This window comes from Pteropus alecto, unplaced genomic scaffold (genome assembly GCF_000325575.1).
Source record: "Pteropus alecto unplaced genomic scaffold, ASM32557v1 scaffold44, whole genome shotgun sequence".
In the NCBI taxonomy this organism is placed as follows: Eukaryota; Metazoa; Chordata; class Mammalia; order Chiroptera; family Pteropodidae; genus Pteropus; species Pteropus alecto.
Window position 1 is genome coordinate 8574714 of NW_006436812.1, and position 17847 is coordinate 8592560.

General features: G+C 51.3%; 1 protein-coding gene across 6 annotated transcripts; it reads left to right on the forward strand.

The window, feature by feature from the left end:
* The first annotated feature begins 209 nt into the window (after positions 1–209).
* SEZ6L2 (seizure related 6 homolog like 2) lies at positions 210–17594 on the forward strand. 6 transcript variants are annotated; one of them, XM_006914102.2, is made up of 18 exons: positions 210–870; positions 1792–1923; positions 2617–2913; positions 3274–3413; positions 3690–3891; positions 7848–8033; positions 8664–8832; positions 9474–9637; positions 11304–11504; positions 11954–12092; positions 12783–12979; positions 13110–13304; positions 15087–15278; positions 15361–15552; positions 16072–16110; positions 16257–16374; positions 16497–16593; positions 17042–17594. In XM_006914102.2, the coding sequence occupies exons 1-18, from the start codon at positions 792–794 to the stop codon at positions 17069–17071; spliced, it is 2769 nt and encodes a 922-aa protein (XP_006914164.1). In that variant the 5' UTR covers positions 210–791; the 3' UTR covers positions 17072–17594. The 6 variants fall into 6 exon arrangements, with proteins under 6 accessions (XP_006914164.1, XP_006914167.1, XP_006914165.1 ...); XM_006914105.2 differs by having other exon boundaries at positions 2827–2913; XM_006914103.2 differs by lacking the exon at positions 16072–16110.
* The last annotated feature ends 253 nt before the right edge of the window (positions 17595–17847 follow it).

Below are 17847 nucleotides of genomic sequence, written 5' to 3' on the forward strand. Positions count from 1 at the left end.
GCTTCCTCTCCGCATCTTGGGAAGAGGAGATTCAGATTCCAGATGTTGCTGGAATGGCGAGGAGAGGTGCGCGTAATTATAGCTGGGACCAGAGAGTTTCCTTTGCCTCCCCTAGGGGCCGCGGGAGTGAGGATTACGGTCCTGGCTCACATTGTTCCTCCTTCCTCCATCTGTACTTCCTCCTCCTCCTGCCCGCCACCCCACCTCCCCCGGCCCCCAAATAATTCGCAGGCCCCTCCCTTCGCCCGTCCCCAGGATCTGACGTGGGCTCGACACCTTTCTCAGCTTCTCCCTCTCGCAGCTCCAGTGCCCGAGCTTCGGCTCTCTAGGTTCCGCAACTCCTTCCCCTCCCCTCCAAGCCCCGCTAGGGCCCAGTAGGGATCTTCCCGATCCTCGACCCCACCCAAGGAAGCTGTCTTGCCTTTCCCTAGCTGGATTCCAGCTTGGGTTCCAGCCAGCCTGGTGGACCCAGGCGCCGGAGCAAGAGGGTAACCCAGGCGACCCGGCCCCTTCGGCCCTCTTGGCTCCACCCCCTGTAGCCAGAGCCGCGCCCCCTCTCCCACAGACCCCGGAGCAGAGAACAGAGGAGACTGGGCAAAGAGGGGTGGGCTCCAGGCGAACCCCAGCCCAGTTCTGCTCCTCCATCCCAAGGGGTGGAGAAATTGTCTTTCTTGCTTACTGCTAGCAGGAAAAAATAAATAAATAAAGGTAAAGATAGAAGGAGACCGAGGAAAGGTGACAGCTAGATTATTTAAGAGAGACACAGAGAAGAGAAATCGGTGTGAGTCGCCATGGGGACTCCCAAGGCCCAGCACCCGCCGCCTCCCCAGCTGCTGTTCCTAATTCTGCTGAGCTGCCCCTGGATTCAGGGTAAGGACATGGGAGCGTGGGGGTGGGCCCTGCAAAGGCCCCCAGCGGGGTCATTTACCCTCTTTTCTCTGAATATCCTGTGCCTTCCGAACTCCTTCGGGAGCAGAGGGGCATGGCTGATGGAGAAGAGGCAAGCCAGGGCTTTCTAGCTTGTACCTGGAGCCCCTGACCCCCAATATAGTGGAAGCGGGGAAATTAGTGAGGGGAGTTTTTAGCAGGGTCTTGGGGGTTAAATCCAGGAAGGAGGGCTGGGGAAGTTGGGGAGATGTCTGTGGAGGCGGCAGAAACATGCAGAGTACCTGGGTAAGAGATGGAGTGCTGGGAGAGACGCCAGGCACTGTACACACAAATGTTCTTAGAGGTATGGACAAAGACAGATGAACAGAGACACTGCTCAGAGACCAGATATTCAGTCCTCCACTCTGACCCCCAGCCAGACTCCAGAGAGAGACTGCAGAGAGAGAGAGAGAGAGAGAGAGAGAGAGAGAGAGAGAGAGAGAGAGGACACCACACTGCAGAGACAAATCCAGAGAGAAAGCTGAGCACTGCGGAAGCAAGAGCTAGGATTGCTGTCAGACCCTCCGCAGAGTTGTGGGGAAAGCATCACCGAGGCTAAAAATGAAGGCAGCACCATTGCCCCCTTTTCCACCCTGCTGGTGCTGTCCAAGCTTCATTAGAGCCAAAGGGCTCACTGAAGGCCCACACAGCCTGGGGGAAAAGGGAGAGAGAAAGGTGGGGGATCATGAGGGGCAGCCGGGAGTCCCTTTTCTCATTTTGGCTCTCTGGCTTTGGCTCTCTGGGACTCTCTGAGCTCCTGCAGGCCCAGCTGACTGAGGAGGGAGAAAGGGCTCTGGCAAAGATCTTTCTGGAGAAGCTAGGAGTATGGGGCAGTGGGAGGGCTCATACGACTTCATCTCTTAGGTCTACCCCTGAAGGAGGAGGAGGCACTGCCAGAACCTGGAAGTGAGACCCCCAGGGTAACCTCGGAGGCCTTGGCTGAGCTGCTCCATGGGGCCCTGCTGAGGAGGGGCCCAGAGATGGGCTACCTGCCGGGTGAGGCTCCCAGAGTGGCAGGAGTGACACAGAGGCATATGGAAAGACATTAACTCAGGAAGATGCAGAGCCAGGCCAGTGAAATTCAGAGGGAGACAGAGAGAGATGATTAGAGTCAAAACTGAGCATAGACAGAAAAATAGAGACAGGATTACCAAGAGACAGAGTCAAACAGAAAAACACAATCAAAGAGAAAGACCGTTGGAAACTCAGAGAACCAGAATCAGAAAAATAGTGGGAGAGAGAAACAAAAAGAGAGAGAAAGAGAGAGAAATACAGAGACTAGTAGATCTAGAATCATAAAATCAGAGAGTGATAAGAATACTAATCAGAGAAATAAAGAGTTCCAGAGAGAGCAAAAGAGAGCAAGACGGAGGAGAAGGAAAGGAAACCAGGAGAGGAGCCATAACTGAATGGAGAGGCAGAGAGAGAGGCTCAAGGAGATTGTCAGAGTGGAAAGGGCCTGGCCCAGCGGTGGAGAGGGGAAGAGAAGTAGGGGGAAGGTGTCAGGTTGTGGAAGCCTTGGGAGGAGATCGGGAGTTTGGGTGGGGAAGGTTAAGGTGGGGGGCCTGCATCTTGTGGGGGAGGCCTTTGGGTTCAGTGGGGAACCCCCAGTTTCCCTCAGTCCTGCTCCCTACCCAAGGCCCACCAATTTGCTCCTTCTGTGCCCTGACTTCCCTTGCACTGTCCCAGGATCTGATCCAGACCCCACACTAGCCACCCCTCCAGCCGGCCAGACTCTTGCAGCGCCCTCCCTGCCACGGGCCACTGAGCCAGGGACAGGGCCTTTGACAACAGCGGTAACCCCTAAGGCGGGTAGGGGGGCAGGCCCCACCGCGCCAGAGCTGCTGACCCCGCCCCCAGGAACTACGGCCCCGCCCCTTCCCGGCCCTGCCTCCCCAGGCCTGCCCCTAGGGCCTGAGGGAGAAGAGGAGACCACGACCACCATCATCACCACGACAACTGTCACCACCACGGTGACCAACCCAGGTGAGGCGATTGAAAGGGGATAGTGTTTGTTGTGTCCAAGAGCACGGATGTGGGAGAGGAGGAGGTTATGGGTGGGGGAGAGGCTTAGGGGAAGGTGTGAAAGATGGGGTCTGGGTACAGATGCGAGAGGGGCTTCTGCTAATAGTAAAGGCTAGCATTTATATACCCTTACTATGTACCTTTCTATGTGTTTTATCCATGTTACAGTTCTGGGCACGCATGGGAGAGGGAGATTGGATACAGATGGTGAGGGGTGCTGAGGAGAAGATAGATAAGGAAACCCCCCCCCCCCAGGGATGCTTGGCTGGGAGGGCAAGAGCACAGGGATTTACTCAAGCCCAGCTACTTATATCTCTTTAGTTCTGTGTAATAACAACATCTCCGAGGGTGAAGGGCATGTGGAGTCTCCAGATTTAGGGAGCAGCGCTAGCCGTACCTTGGGACTCCTGGACTGCACATATAGCATCCATGTCTACCCTGGCTATGGCATTGAAATCCAGGTGAGTGGACTTAAGCATATTATTGTGAAACCTTCAAGCCCTTTTCTCTGGGTCCTGGGGTGTGCATAGGTTTGACCTGGGAGCCAGAGAACCTGTTTCCTAACCAGAGAACCTGTTTTCTGATGATCACAAAGACTGGAGTTCTATAACTTGGCCAATGTCACCATGGTGTTTGGACTGCCACATACAGGGGAAAGGAAGGCAAGGGGTGGGGGATTTAGGGGGTCACCCACCCTGGTTGACTTGCCCTGGTGGGTCTGGGTCTGATTTCTTTAGGTGCAGACACTGAACCTGTCTCGGGAGGAAGAACTCCTGGTGCTGGCTGGTGGGGGATCCCCAGGCCTGGCCCCGCAACTACTGGCCAACTCTTCCATGCTGGGAGAAGGACAGGTCCTTCGGAGTCCAACCAATCGGCTGCTTCTGCACTTCCAGAGCCCACGAGTCCCAAGGGGCAGTGGCTTCAGGATCCACTATCAGGGTGAGGAGTCGGTGTGCTGGTGGAAGGGCAGGGGACATTTCCAGGAACCTTCCAAGCACAGGGCAATGGCAGAGGCTTTTCCTCCTGATTAGTGCCCTGGGGGAAGAACCTCAGGGGAGAACTGTACACACTTATCTCAGACCTGTGCACATATCCAAGTGGCAATTCATTCATTCATTCACTCAACAAATGTTTATCAAATGCTCATTTCATACTGGCCCTGTGTTAGCCTTGGGGAAAGGAATGAACAAGCCACATGTAAATCTGACTTCAAGGAACTCAGAATCTAGGTAGGGGGTTGGACAAGTAATTATGGTGATTATAATTCAATGAGATAAGGACCCATATCCCTATGATGGAGGAAATACAGGCAGAAGGAGCAAACGTCAAAGGGACCTAAATTTCTCCTAAGGAATATAGGGACAACTTCTTGGAGGAGGTGATGACTAAGCTGAGATCTAGAAGATGAGTTAGCTAGGGGAAAGGTGGGAGGGAGAGAAAGAGGAAGGGAGATGTCTAGATGGATGAAAAAGCACATTCCAAGACCAAGAGAGGAGAAAAAATGTGACCCCCTTAAGGAGCTGAAGTAACTCAGCATGGAAGATAGAATTGTCCTAGCTATGTATCCTGGGACAAGTTACTTAACCTGTCTGTGCCTCACTGCCTCATCTGAAAAATGAGAATTGTAATACTTACCTCATAGTATTATTAGGATGATCAAATGACTTAATACATGTCAAGTGCTTAAAATAGCATCTGGTACATAGTGAGAGCTCAAAAATATCAGTCATTGCTATTACAGTAAAAGCCCAGAAAGGAAGGTGGGAGAAGTAGGCTAAGAGACCACATCAGAAGGTAGGTTGGATTTGGATCATGAAAGGCCTTTTCAGCTTCCATGAAGCGTTCAGATTCCCTTTTCCTGCAAGAAAAGTGGAAGGACATTTTGAAATTTTTTAAGCAGGGTAGTGATAGCCTCAGATTTGTGACCTAGAAAGATCCTGTTGACTTCTCAGGGCAGGAAAGGGTGGTGTATCTGTGTATGGCTGCATTCATGAGCATCCACCCACAAACAACCTACACACATGTGTATATTCACTCTCCTGTGCATACAGGGAACCTTCCCACAGTGCACATATATGTTCTAGCACACATGTGTGCATAAGGCAAGGGGCCCAACACTGTGTCCCGTTCCAGACACTGCTGCCTCTCCAAAGTGCCTCCCTATGCTCCTCAGAAACAAAGAGGGAACTGTGTTGAGCCAATGTCCTCTTCACATCACCTAATGGCCCCGCCTGCTTCCTTATAACTGTGCTGACCCCAGATCCCTTACCCAGGACACATACAACTTAAATCCCTTCCTTATACCCTCTCCAGCCTTTCCTGAAGCTTCTGCTCAGGAACCACCCCAGGGATTCATATACGCAAGATGGAGGTACCTAGTACTAGGACTATTTGTAGAAAGACCAGGACTTGGTTGTTGGGGAGCAAGGGCATGCCTTGAGGGCTCAGGGCAGAGGGCTGGACTTCAGATATTACAGAATGGCTCCTTCTTCCTTCTTTAAACAGCCATTTCCCTAGGGCATTGAAAATAGGACTCTCCAGGCTAAGTAGAACATTGGGGAAGTGGGGCTATTGCATAAATTGGCCTTTATTACCTGCCTCAGTCTTTCCTGCTTTGTGGCTTCTCCAGGCACCTTTGGGACTGAAGCACTGTTTTAGCCCTTCCCAATCTACCCTACTGGGGCCTCTGGTCCAGAGTGGCCTCATTAGCTTCTCTGAAAGGCCAAAGGTTCCACCACACCTCACTCCAAGTCCAGCAACTATTGTTTCATTTGCTTCTCATAGCAACTCTGGGTGTCCACTGTCAAATCCATCTCTGAGAGGAAGAAAAAGACTCAAAGATTATGTGGATTGCTGAGCTAACTTCATTGTAGTCAGAAGTCAGATCCCTGAGTCCCTGAATCCCATTCATTTATTAATTGAGGCTGGGGGCGGTGATTAATATTTTCCAAGCACTCTCTGTATGCTGGGTGCTTTGTGTGTTTGTTTGTTTAACTTTAAGGCCAATCCTCGATGATAGGGATTATTATTGCCATTTACAGGGGAGAGGCCCTAGAGGTGAAGTCACCTGCTCAAGGTCATACAGCTAATAAGTCACAGAGTTAGAGCTGGAACTCAGATCTGCCTGTTTCCAAACCCAGTGCTCTTTGCACTGTTCCACACTGCCTCTTGGCTGCATTGTTTGATCAGTTAAGCCAGGCTTTTAGGAGACAAAATAAATAAGGCCTAGTTCAGTCTCATATGGCAATAGACAGTGGTTAATATGATGATAAAATTATGTGTGCAGGATTGTGTATAGGCAAGAGAGCAGCTAACTCTGTTAGAGAGGGGAACGGTTAGGAAGACTTCCTGGAAGAGATGGCACTTTATTTACTCCTTGAAATAAGAGAAAGAGCAGGAGAGGGCCTTGCAGGTAACAGTAATGTGAAAAAACATGGACGTGAGATCATAAAGAGTCACAAAACTATATTACGTAGGATATATGGGTCATAGGTGCCGAGAGCTGGAGCTGGATGTGCTGGGCAGGACCCAGCTTGAATGTCAATTTAAAACATTCAGACTTGATTCTATTGGTCATGGAGAGCCATCACAGAGGCTAACATTTATTCATATCACTATGTTCTAGAAGGTTGTTTTTATGTCCATCTATCTCAGTAGACTGTGGACCCAAAGAGCCTGGGTCTTTTCATCTCTGTGTCCCCAGGATCCTGCCAAGGAATTGCTTGTTGAATTTTGAATATAGACAGAGACCAGTCTCTTACAGACTCACTTAAAGTTAGAGAGTCAGAAAAAGCAAAAGCCCAGGCAAGCAGGTATCTCCCAAGCCCTCTGCTAACTGTAGCCTGCCCCTCCTACAACACCCAGCTTTGGTGTTCTTCCTGCAGGAAGCCCTTCTTGATGAATCCTGCCCAGTCTGAAATAGACATACAGAGCTCTGTCAGGATCAAGTTCAGAGTCCATCATTTACTACCAAGTCACTTTTTATTTATTTGTTTTATCCCAGAGGATTCCACAAGAAATTCAGGTGTTTTCAAAAAAGAATTCGAACAATAAAATTAAATAGAATAAGTAATAAAAAAAAACGGGTACCAAGTAATGCTTATTAAAGTTGAAAAAATAGAATGTGAATGCGCAAGCTTCTATTACTAGAGAGATAAGCCTCAGTCTGGTTCTGAGCTTCCTAGTAGCCAGTGCAGAAACAGAGATTACACAGTTCTCACAGCATGAAAGAAGACAAAACAGTTTCTAAAGGAAAGCAAAGCTTTACTGAGTTCTTCACTTTCATTTGGGGAGCACTGAATACTAGGTCTTTAATGCCAAAATAGTCGAAGTTCCTAAAGGAGTTTCATTTGGTTCCTCCGGATGAAAACCGAGGGTGTAGTGCCACAGTGCATCTCAGTGAAGGATAGTCCACTGTGTGTGTAGGGGGAGAAAATGCTCTGAGGCACTTAATAACTCGGAGCCTCATTTTCTGCGTATGAAAAATAGGTCACAGTCTTTCTCTGACTACCTCAAAAGCACTGTGTGTACTCACTTTGGAAGCCGAACAACCTCTGCAAATACTATTTGTTATTATTAGAGCTGGATGGGGTTCAAAGTGGTCAATTGATTTGCCGGAGGTCATACAGCAAATGAGTGCTAGGGTCCAGAAGTTCTTTTAGTCTCAGGTATCTATAAAATGAGGACCCAAGTGGGTAGATTACAAAGATTAAGGGAGATAAGAGATGCTGAAATTACTTCTTCATGAGACAATAGGCCCATGTAAGGACTCCAGTATAGAGCCAGTTTGCACCCCTAGAGGGTCCTGGAAAGAGGAGAGAAAGTGCTGGGGGGACTGGTGAGAGAGGGTGGCATGGGAAAACGAGTCTTCCTTCTCCCCGCTTTTCCTGCTCCAGCCTACCTCCTGAGCTGTGGCTTCCCACCCCGGCCAGCCCATGGGGATGTGAGCGTGACAGACTTGCACCCTGGGGGCTCTGCTACCTTCCACTGTGATTCAGGCTATCAGCTGCAGGGTGAAGAGACCGTCGTCTGCCTCAATGGCACCCGGCCAGCCTGGAGCGGTGAACCCCCCAGCTGCATCGGTGAGTACCCTGCCATAATAGGTGGGAGCTTCTGTCCTGGGATATCCCATTTTGAGGGTGTCCACCTTTGCGGAACACCCATGTGGAAAGGGTTTCTACCCTGAAGAGTTGCTATCCTGGGGTCTCCATCTGGAGCTCCTTACACCAAGGGTCTCTATCCTTGGAGTCTCCATCATTGGGGGTGTCTCCATCTGGAGATGTCCCACCTAGGTTTCCACTTGGGGAGTCACCATTCTGGAAGTTTCTTCTTTTGGAGACTCCTCGTCTTAGAGGAAACCATTCTTGGGGTCCATATCTGGAGGGTCTCTATCCTGGAGAGTCTTCATCCTGGGGATCCCAACTTGAAGATTTTCCATCTGAGGGCTTCAACTTGGGGGATCCCCCATAAAGCCCCATCCCAGCATGTCCACATCTGGGGAGTCTTTATTTTGGCAGAAAGTGCACCCTGGGGTTTTTCTATTCCAGGGCAGAGTTCCTACCTGTGTGGTGGCCTATAAAAGGTCCTGTCCTCTTAGGTGAGCCTGTAGGGCAGAGGCCATCCTGAGACCAGGTCTCAGTCAAAGGTATAAATGCAACAGCTCTGAAAATGGGAGGACAAATTACCCTAACCTGCTCTTCCTCTGCCCACAGCATCCTGTGGTGGCACCATCCACAATGCTACTCTGGGCCGCATTGTGTCCCCTGAGCCTGGGGGAGCTGCAGGGCCCAACCTCACGTGCCGCTGGGTCATTGAAGCAGCTGAAGGACGCCGGCTGCACCTGCACTTCGAAAGGGTCTCGCTGGATGAAGACAATGACCGGTGAGAGTCTGAGCCTTAGGTCAGAGGTCCCCTCCTCAGGGAAATTGGGAGGCTGCGGTGAGGAATCAGACAGACCTGGGGTGGATCCCAGTTGGGATCTGTGTCAAACACAGGTTAGTCCTTCTCCTTTTTAAGGGAGTATTGCTGTGTAAACTTGAACAAATCACTTAACTTCTCTGCACCTCAGTTTCCTCATCTGCAGAATGGAGATAATAGTACCTCCCTTTTAAGGTTTCTGTGAGGATAAATGCATTAGGATATGTAAAGTGCTTAGAATGGTGCCTAGCACACAGTAAGCAATATAAATGTGTATGCAAGGGTCATCCTCATTATTATCATTCTTTACCTAACAAACTGGTATCTCAGCTCTGCCAGTAGCTGCTATGTGATTTTAGGCAGGTTACTTAATCTTTCTGTGCCTCAATTTCTTCTTCTATAAAATGAGAGATAATAATAGTATCTGACTCAAGGGTTCTTGTGAGAATTAAACAAGATAAAATGTGTAAAGGCTAGAAAACTACATGACATATAGTTAATGTTTGAAAATAATACCTATGAAAATAAGTCAGAAGAGCAGGCAAAAGGTGAGGCAGCTTCTGAGGGGGAAACTGAGCTCATGGCCACCCTTCTGTCCATCCCAGGCTGATGGTGCGCTCAGGGGGCAGTCCCCTGTCCCCAGTGATCTATGACTCTGACATGGATGATGTCCCAGAGCGGGGTCTCATCAGTGATGCCCAGTCCCTCTATGTGGAACTGCTTTCAGAGACACCTGCCAACCCGCTACTGCTAAGCCTCCGATTTGAAGGTAACTGCCTACCCCCTCCCCCTGGACCCCAACTCCTGCACCTTCCCCTCTTCCTGATCCCCAGACATGGTCAAAAGCACATACTCTATCCCTGCTCATCTCCATATTTGGATCCCTGAAATCTGACTTGCCTCCACCCCAAATCTACAGGGACCCCTTCCTTCATAAGGAACCCTTCTAATTCACTGAGGTGGCCTTTTCTATTTAAGCTTCATATATGTCTGGATCCAGGTACAAAGCCAAGAGACCAGTTACCTTAATCTCTCAGTTCTTTCCTCTGTGTTGGCTTAATTCACAGGCACTCTCTGTGCTGGACTTAGCAGTTCCAGACTGACATGCCATCAATTTAGTGACTCCATCAGAAAGAGAGAAAGCATACCGCTTTCCTAGGAGCTTCAGCAAAAATGCCAGGAAATGCTCTCATTGCCCTAGCTTAGGTCATGTGTCTTTTCCTGAGCCAATCGCTATAGCTAAGGGAAGTTGGCCCCACCTGAACCTCATGGAGTAAAGTGGGGGGCGGAGGTGTGTGTGCCAAAATTAAAATAGGGATGCTTTTACCTACCAGAAGAAGGGGGATTGGATGCAGGACAGGTAGAAACAAGGTGGTCAGTGATCATGGGAGAGCAAGATTTGAGCTGGGCCTTACAGGATGGAGAGAGTTTTAGAAGAGGGAGATTGGGAATTCGCATTTCAGGTGAAAGGAACAGTGTGAGCAATGGTGAAGAGGTGGAGAAAGGCCTGGTATATTTGGGAAACAATTTCAGTGTGGCTGGAGCAGAGGATTTGTGCAAACAGTAGCAGGAGAGAGACAAAGAAAGTGAAATGCTCACAGATGGGAGGGGTTAATTCCTAATATAAATCAAGAGAGAAACGGAATTGGCACTGGGCCCTGATAGAATTTGAACATGACACCTTATCAGCTTAAGTAACAATAAAATAGACAGTGAATCTAAAAAATAAATTGCATATTAGATTCTGAGAGTGCGAAGAGAATTCTGAGGCCTGCGGCTTCGTGAGCTTCAGATTCCTCTACTGTACCATAGACACCTAAGTCTTATCTTACAGATAGTTTTACAGCTAAGGTATGATCAGGTGGGCAAAAACAAAAATGTTTTACAAATGTTCATTTTTGCTGACTTAGTCCAAAGTAAAAACTCAGTAGCTTTTGCAGCACTTTTGGATTCTAGCCTCAGTATGGATAATCAGGGATTATCAGAATCCAACTGTTTTTTTTTTTTCAACTGCCGTTTTTGAGGAGAGAACACACCTACATGGACCAGTTCTCCAAAGGCAGCCTTTCCTTCCTAGTCTTTTGCAGTTTCCAGTGCCATGAGTTTCCACCTGGGAATCAAGCAGGCTGGTTCTGCCACTGCCCTACTGTGTGACATTGGGCAAGTGGCTTTTTGTCTGTGGACCTCAATTTTCTCATCTGTAGAAAGGTGGGTAGCCTAGAGGTTTCCTTCCAGAAGCTGGGGAGGTAACAGAGATGTATGAATGAAGAGTGTTAGGGTTTTGAAAGAATTGGAAAACAAAAGCTAATCCAAGGGCATTCAATTTTAAACAGTCCACTGAGTAGCCAAACATTTGAATTCAGCCCAAGTCCCCCAGTTTGAGACCCCTTGAGGCCTGTCCTAATGCTTAATTTCTGTGACTGACTCCTTTCTAGCCTTTGAGGAAGATCGCTGCTTCGCCCCCTTCCTGGCACATGGCAATGTTACCACCACGGACCCTGAGTACCGCCCAGGGGCGCTGGCTACCTTCTCGTGCCTGCCAGGATATGCCTTGGAGCCCCCTGGCCCTCCCAATGCCATTGAATGTGTGGATCCCACAGAACCCCACTGGAATGACACCGAGCCAGCCTGCAAGGGTGAGCCCTCCATATCCCCAGCAAGTCTTCCAGTCTCCGGACTACCCCCGGAGCTGGGGATCCTAGGAAGGCCATTCAAGAAGGAGATCCGCATATCTAAACCTAATAAGTCCAGGCCTTGGGTAAATCCCTGTCCCTTTCAGAGACTCAGTTTTCTTAGCTAAACAAATTCTTATTACAGAATCCAGCGGTCACAACCCAAATGTCTCCAAGAGCTAGAAGTAGAGTTGGGCTAAGTCATGGGTTGGGTGGAGCGTGAGAGGGGTTAATTACAGGCAGTGTTGAGGATTGGGCACGGCAGGACTTGCACAGCAAGACACTGGTGGGTAATAGATAATAGGAAACCTGTGAGGCTGTCTGGTGTAGACGGTTGGGAGTGGTGAGGACTGTGCTGAAATGGAGACTGCTTATCCACCTGGGTCCTGAATCTGACACCCCCTCTACCCTAGCCATGTGTGGAGGGGAACTGTCAGAGCCAGCTGGTGTGGTCCTCTCTCCGGACTGGCCCCAGAGCTATAGCCCCGGCCAGGACTGCGTGTGGGGCCTACATGTCCAGGAAGAGAAGCGCATCTTGCTCCAAGTTGAGATGTACGTTTGGGAGCCACAGAGGGTGCAATGGGTATGGGTTCAGCAAAGAGTGGTATAACACACCAGCCTGCATTTCGAGCCCGGCTGGCTCCCACATTTACACGTTTCCATAAATATATGGTCTGATGAAAGAAGTGGCTCCCCCACGCCTAAGGTTCAGGATGGGGGTGTGGGTTGTTGGGGAGAGCTAGGTACAAATCACTTATTAGCCAGGCGGCCTTGCCCAAGTAAATGGGGTAATGCAGCCTTCCTCGGGGGCTATTGTGAAAAAGCGGCTCTAGCCTTGTGTCTCTCACTCTTGGGCTGTTTCTGAGGCCGTCTCTGGAGCCATTTCCAAACACCCAGACCCAGACTGTTGCATCATCACCAGCACTTAAAATGGGTATGGGTGTGGATGTGGGGAAAATCCAGTGAGCTGATTTGTTATGAGATGGTCATGTAACTGGACAGAATGAGGGGCGGGCGTGGCCCAAAAGCAGGTCCATAGGCAGGGCGTAGAGTTGGGCAGGGTGGAGAGACCCGCATCGAGCAGAAGCCCATAATTGGTCAAAACTGAGGCGGGGCCAGAACTTGGGGTAAGGGACTGTGCGGTGGGACTGGAGAATAGGCAGTGTTACTAATAAACTGAGCTAGGGATTGAGCAGAACCGGATCGTAGCCCAGCCCCCATGTCTGGTCCTACTCCTTGCAGCTTGAACGTGCGCGAAGGAGACATGCTGACACTATTTGACGGGGACGGTCCCAGCACCCGAGTCCTGGCCCAGCTGCGGGGACCTCAACCGCGCCGCCGCCTCCTCTCCTCTGGGCCCGACCTCACGCTGCAGTTCCAGGCTCCGCCGGGACCCCCAAACCCAGGCCTTGGCCAGGGCTTCGTTTTGCATTTCAAAGGTACCGAGGTATAGGGTCCCGAGATGGGCAGGGGTCCGGCAGGCCAGAGTTCCCAGGAGCGAGACCCCCGAGGCTGGAAGGGCGCCGTGAGTCGCAGGACATCCTCCAAACTCCTGTCTCTCCCCTGCAGAGGTCCCGAGGAACGACACGTGCCCCGAACTGCCACCTCCTGAGTGGGGCTGGAGGACAGCTTCCCACGGCGACCTGATCCGGGGCACGGTGCTTACTTACCAGTGCGAGCCTGGCTACGAGCTGCTCGGCTCCGACATTCTCACCTGCCAGTGGGACCTGTCCTGGAGCGCTGCGCCGCCCGCCTGCCAAAAGAGTGAGCCTGGGCCCAACTCTAATCCTTTCGTGGTTCCGCCCCTGCCCTCGGGGTGTCGCCGCTTCGCTTAGCCCCCGCCCATTCCCCTCTGCGCCCCGCCTCCGTCCCTTTTTGTCCTGTCGCGGTTCCATCCCTTCGCTCTGGGTCAGCCCAGATCTTCCTCAGGCCCCGCCCCTATCCCCTTGGGGTTCCACTCCTTTGCTCCTTTGTGCCCCCAAACTGTCCTCTCTGGGCCTCACTCTCATTTCCTCCGGGCCGCATCCCTCTCTCTTGCACTGTTCTGGGCTCTTCCTCAGCATTTCGTGGCCCCACCTCTGCCCAGTCTGAGCTCCATCTCTCCTCCACCCGGCCCCATCAAGTCTGGGCTGCGCTTTCTGTTCTAGGTCTGCGCCAGGCCCTTGGTTGCTAAACCGTGACATTACAGGGAGTCATTTTGCTAGGGCCTAGGCAGTCACTGAAGCCCCATCCTGGATTGGGGTTGGGGTTATGTGGAGGGAATGGGGCCTCTCCCTATCCTGATGGAGGGAAGGGGACAGATAGTTAAACAACGCAGTATATTAGAGCGGTGACCACAAGGTACGTAATGTCTCTGAGCCTTGGCTTCCTCATCGGTGAAGTAGGAATAGGGGGTTGTGAAGAGCAAATGAAAAGTTTTCCACACAGTACCTGGTGCGCTTTAACAGCGAGTAAGTAGTAGCTGCTATAAGTATGAAGGACTGTGGGAAGAGGGGCGAGCAGGAGATTTCACAGAGGAGGTGGCATTTAAAGGAGCTGGGAGTTTTTATCTCTTAGAACAGCAGAAAGAGGTGGCAGCTTGTCACCTTCTCCCAATTTGGGGAAGCGTGCTACAAGGATATGAGATTGTAGGTCTTGCACCTGGCCCCTGGAGGCAGTGGTGGGGCCAGTGAGCCTAAGTTTCAGGAAGCAAAATTTGGGTTGAACACAGGAAAACTTTCAGGTTGACACAACTCCCTATCTCTGAGAGGATTCATAGGCTGTTCAGTCTGGAGCCCAGAGAGGACAGGGACAGACACAGGAAGGGATGGAGGCAGGGCCCAGAAAGGCTAGGGTCTGGCCCAGCTGCCCCAGACTCAGGAAGGAACCTGCCCAAAGCAGCACAGTCAGCCTGAAACTGAGTTGAGACCCAAACCTCTGAATCTCAGCCCAGTACTCTGCAGCTGAGACCCTGAGTGGTTCTAGCTCTGCCACTCCCTGTCTGAGTGACTGTGGGCCAGTCATTGACTGCCCTGAGCTCTGGGCCCCGAAGCAGATGACAGAGACATCGACACCTCTTGGGACCATCAGGGTATATGATATTGTGTTTGTAAAACATGTAGCAAGAGGCCTTGCACAGGTCTATATATGGCTATGATTGTGACTCATCCACAACAAAGCCGTAAACTCAAACGCCTGCAGGGGCTGGGCAGGCACTATTGGTGAACCAAATGGGCTGAGAATGATGGGAATGAGCGGGGCAACTGCTATTCTGCTAGCAATCTGCCATGCAGCTCTGACACTGCTGGGATGTGGCTACTATGCTCTGGTACAGTGGTTAAATATTTAAAATTTCGCCCTGGTGAGGGCCTGGGTTGCCCCAATCACTCTGTTTTCCTGAAGAAGCCTGAAATGTAAAATGGATTGAATTTTAAGTTTTTCTAACTTCTGCTCTGTTCATTCTGAGGAAATAGTGGGAAGTAATGGGTTCAGGCCTCTCCCAGCACTAAGCTTCTGGGAGATCTTTTACAGCCCTAGCCCCCACTGACCTTACCTGCCTGCCAACAGTCATGACTTGTGCTGACCCTGGTGAGATCACCAATGGGCATCGTACCACCTCAGACGCTGGCTTCCCTGTTGGCTCCCATGTCCAGTACCGCTGTCTGCCAGGGTACAGCCTGGAGGGGGCGTCTGTACTCACCTGCTACAGCCGGGACACAGGCACGCCCAAGTGGAGTGACCGGGTCCCCAAATGCGCCTGTGAGTCTGGGGACACCTGGGAAGGGTAGCTGGGTGGCCTGCTAGCAGTGCAGCTGGCACATGACTGACATGTTCCCCGCAGTGAAGTACGAGCCGTGCCTGAACCCCGGGGTGCCAGAGAATGGCTATCAGACGTTGTATAAGCATCACTACCAGGCGGGCGAGTCTCTGCGCTTCTTCTGCTATGAAGGCTTTGAGCTCATTGGCGAGGTCACCATCACCTGTGTGCCTGGTCACCCCTCACAGTGGACCAGCCAACCCCCACTCTGCAAAGGTGCCTGGGCAGACAGGGCAGGAGGGGGTGCACAGCAGTGTCTGTGGAGTGACAGGGCCAAGAAATTCAGGTAGCATATTTGAGACCAATGGTAACCTTGCCAAGCTCCCCAATCACCTCCCATGGGTTCTCATCCTCATGGGTATATCCAGAAGTCCTGGAGAAGTTCAAGGTCATGGAATTATCCTAAGGGATGTAGTAGAAGGGGCTTTGGTTTGGAAGTCCCTTGCCCTCTGGATAAGTCTGTTTCTCTATTTTTGACAAATTCTACAGACCTAATTGATTTAGACTGCCTAGAGTTAGGAATCCTGAACTTTTAGGGATCTGCAGAAGGAGAAAGAAGGCCCTGCCCTGACTCTTCCTCCCCTGACCTCACCAAGGGAAGGATAAAGTTTAGGTTATGCAGAGGGCAGAGAGAACCAGGCTATCCAGCCCAGCCCCACTGGGCTCCCAGCCCTCTACCCAGCCTCCTTCCCTCCCTGGCTCAGACCCCGTCCCCTCCCCCTCCTCTCCCTGCAGTGGCCTATGAGGAGCTCCAGGACAACCGAAAACTGGAAGGTCAGTGAGGGCACAGGTGGAGACCCAGGCATGGCCGAATCGGGAGGGCAAGGCAGAGGCTGGGGGCAGGAGGCCTGGCCCCAGAGGGGTGAGGCCCAGGGTTCAGGGCCCAGCCCCAGCTCACTGGCCTCTCCTCCTCCCCCCAGTGACCCAGACCACAGACCCATCACGGCAGCTGGAGGGTGGGAACCTCGCCTTGGCTATTCTGCTGCCCCTAGGCTTGGTAATTGTCCTCGGCAGTGGTGTTTACATATACTACACCAAGTAAGTACCATACTCAGGGAGCTGCTGGCCAGGGCAGACATCCTGCCTGCCTGGTACAGCCTGGGTGAGGCGGGGTTGGGAGCTCACTTCTTGATAAGCCTCTCTATCTCCTCCCTTTCCAGGCTGCAGGGAAAATCTCTCTTTGGCTTCTCAGGCTCTCATTCCTACAGTCCCATCACTGTGGAATCAGACTTCAGCAATCCACTCTATGAAGCTGGGGTGAGTCTTTCCCCTACCCCTGGAGCGCCACATCTCTAAGCTTCCCCAGGACTCCATAACCTTCTCTCAAGGTCTCTGTAATATCTGTCTTGAGAATTTCAGAGGCCACATCAATGAACAAAGCAAGTCAGGTGTAAATAACAGGGAGTGGTGAGGACTATGGCTAATTGAATTTTTGCCCCATCCAGTTTATAGTAGAAATAGGCCCAAGCGACATTGTTCAAGACAATCCAGAAATTCAGATTTTTATCTGATTTTAAGATACTGTAGGATGAACCAAACATATCCGTTGGCCAGATTCAGCCCCATTCTCACTTCCTGGCTCCGAAACCACTAGTGATATCACTTTAAAAACCTAGTCTTTCTCCTTCCTTGTGGACTCTCCCATGTGGCTGCCTCCTCCATCCCCACTCCACTCCAGCAACTGATTCCATCTCTCTGTCTCCAGGATACACGGGAGTATGAAGTCTCCATCTGAACCCCAAGACTAAGGCTGCAGGACCCAAGACGCCCCTCCCCTCCTCATTCTGGGCAGGGGGGAGTACAGGACCTAGTCCCTGGCTCCTTTCCTCCCTACTGTGTAAATAGTCTCCTGGTCCCATGAGGGGGCTTTGATGGCCCTGGGGACCCTAGAGTAAATAAACCAGCATCCTGCCGCCCAAAGCCTCCTCTTCTCAGTTGCCAAACAAAGGGCCTACCCCCCCCCCCCCCCTTACTGGCTTTTGGACCCTGGCAGAACTCAGCTTCCCTTCAACTCCTGGACCCCTCCAGCCCAGGGTACCCCACAAGGACTGCCCCTGAGAGGTCTGCTGTTCCCTTGGCCATGAAGGCTCTGGCCCCAGGCCTTAACCCCTGGGCCTTGGAGGGTCAGAAGACGATGGATGAAATGGAGAGCGGAGACAAAGCCCTTACCCCCTTCCTGCCGTCTCCTCAACCCACAATCTCTCCACTTTTGCTTCTGGATTTTTGTTTTTGAGCAATAAACAGAAAATCACCATTTGCAACTGGGCTGGTGGGGGATGGGAAGGTAGGTCACCAAGTGTTGGAGATGTGGTGGCGGCCTCTCTGGAGGGCTTGGGAAAGGGGAACAATTTGGAAAAATGATGGCAATATCAAGGGATCAAAAAGCCTCTGTGGAGGACTGCCTGGGACAAGATCCCTCTGAGCCTCAGCTGTCTCTCCAGCATGACATTTCTAGCCACCTCTCCTCTGGCCTCGTTATTTGGCAGGAAGCAAATAGCTCTCAATTTGTTT

Excerpts from the sequence above, each read along its gene's own strand:
- SEZ6L2 (XM_006914102.2), top strand. The coding sequence starts at position 792 with ATGGGGACTCCCAAGGCCCAGCACCCGCCGCCTCCCCAGCTGCTGTTC. Across the intron at positions 3,892-7,847 it reads CTTCAGGATCCACTATCAGG|CCTACCTCCTGAGCTGTGGC; the intron begins GTGAGGAGTCGG and ends TTCCTGCTCCAG. Across the intron at positions 15,553-16,071 it reads CCAACCCCCACTCTGCAAAG|TGGCCTATGAGGAGCTCCAG; the intron begins GTGCCTGGGCAG and ends CTCTCCCTGCAG.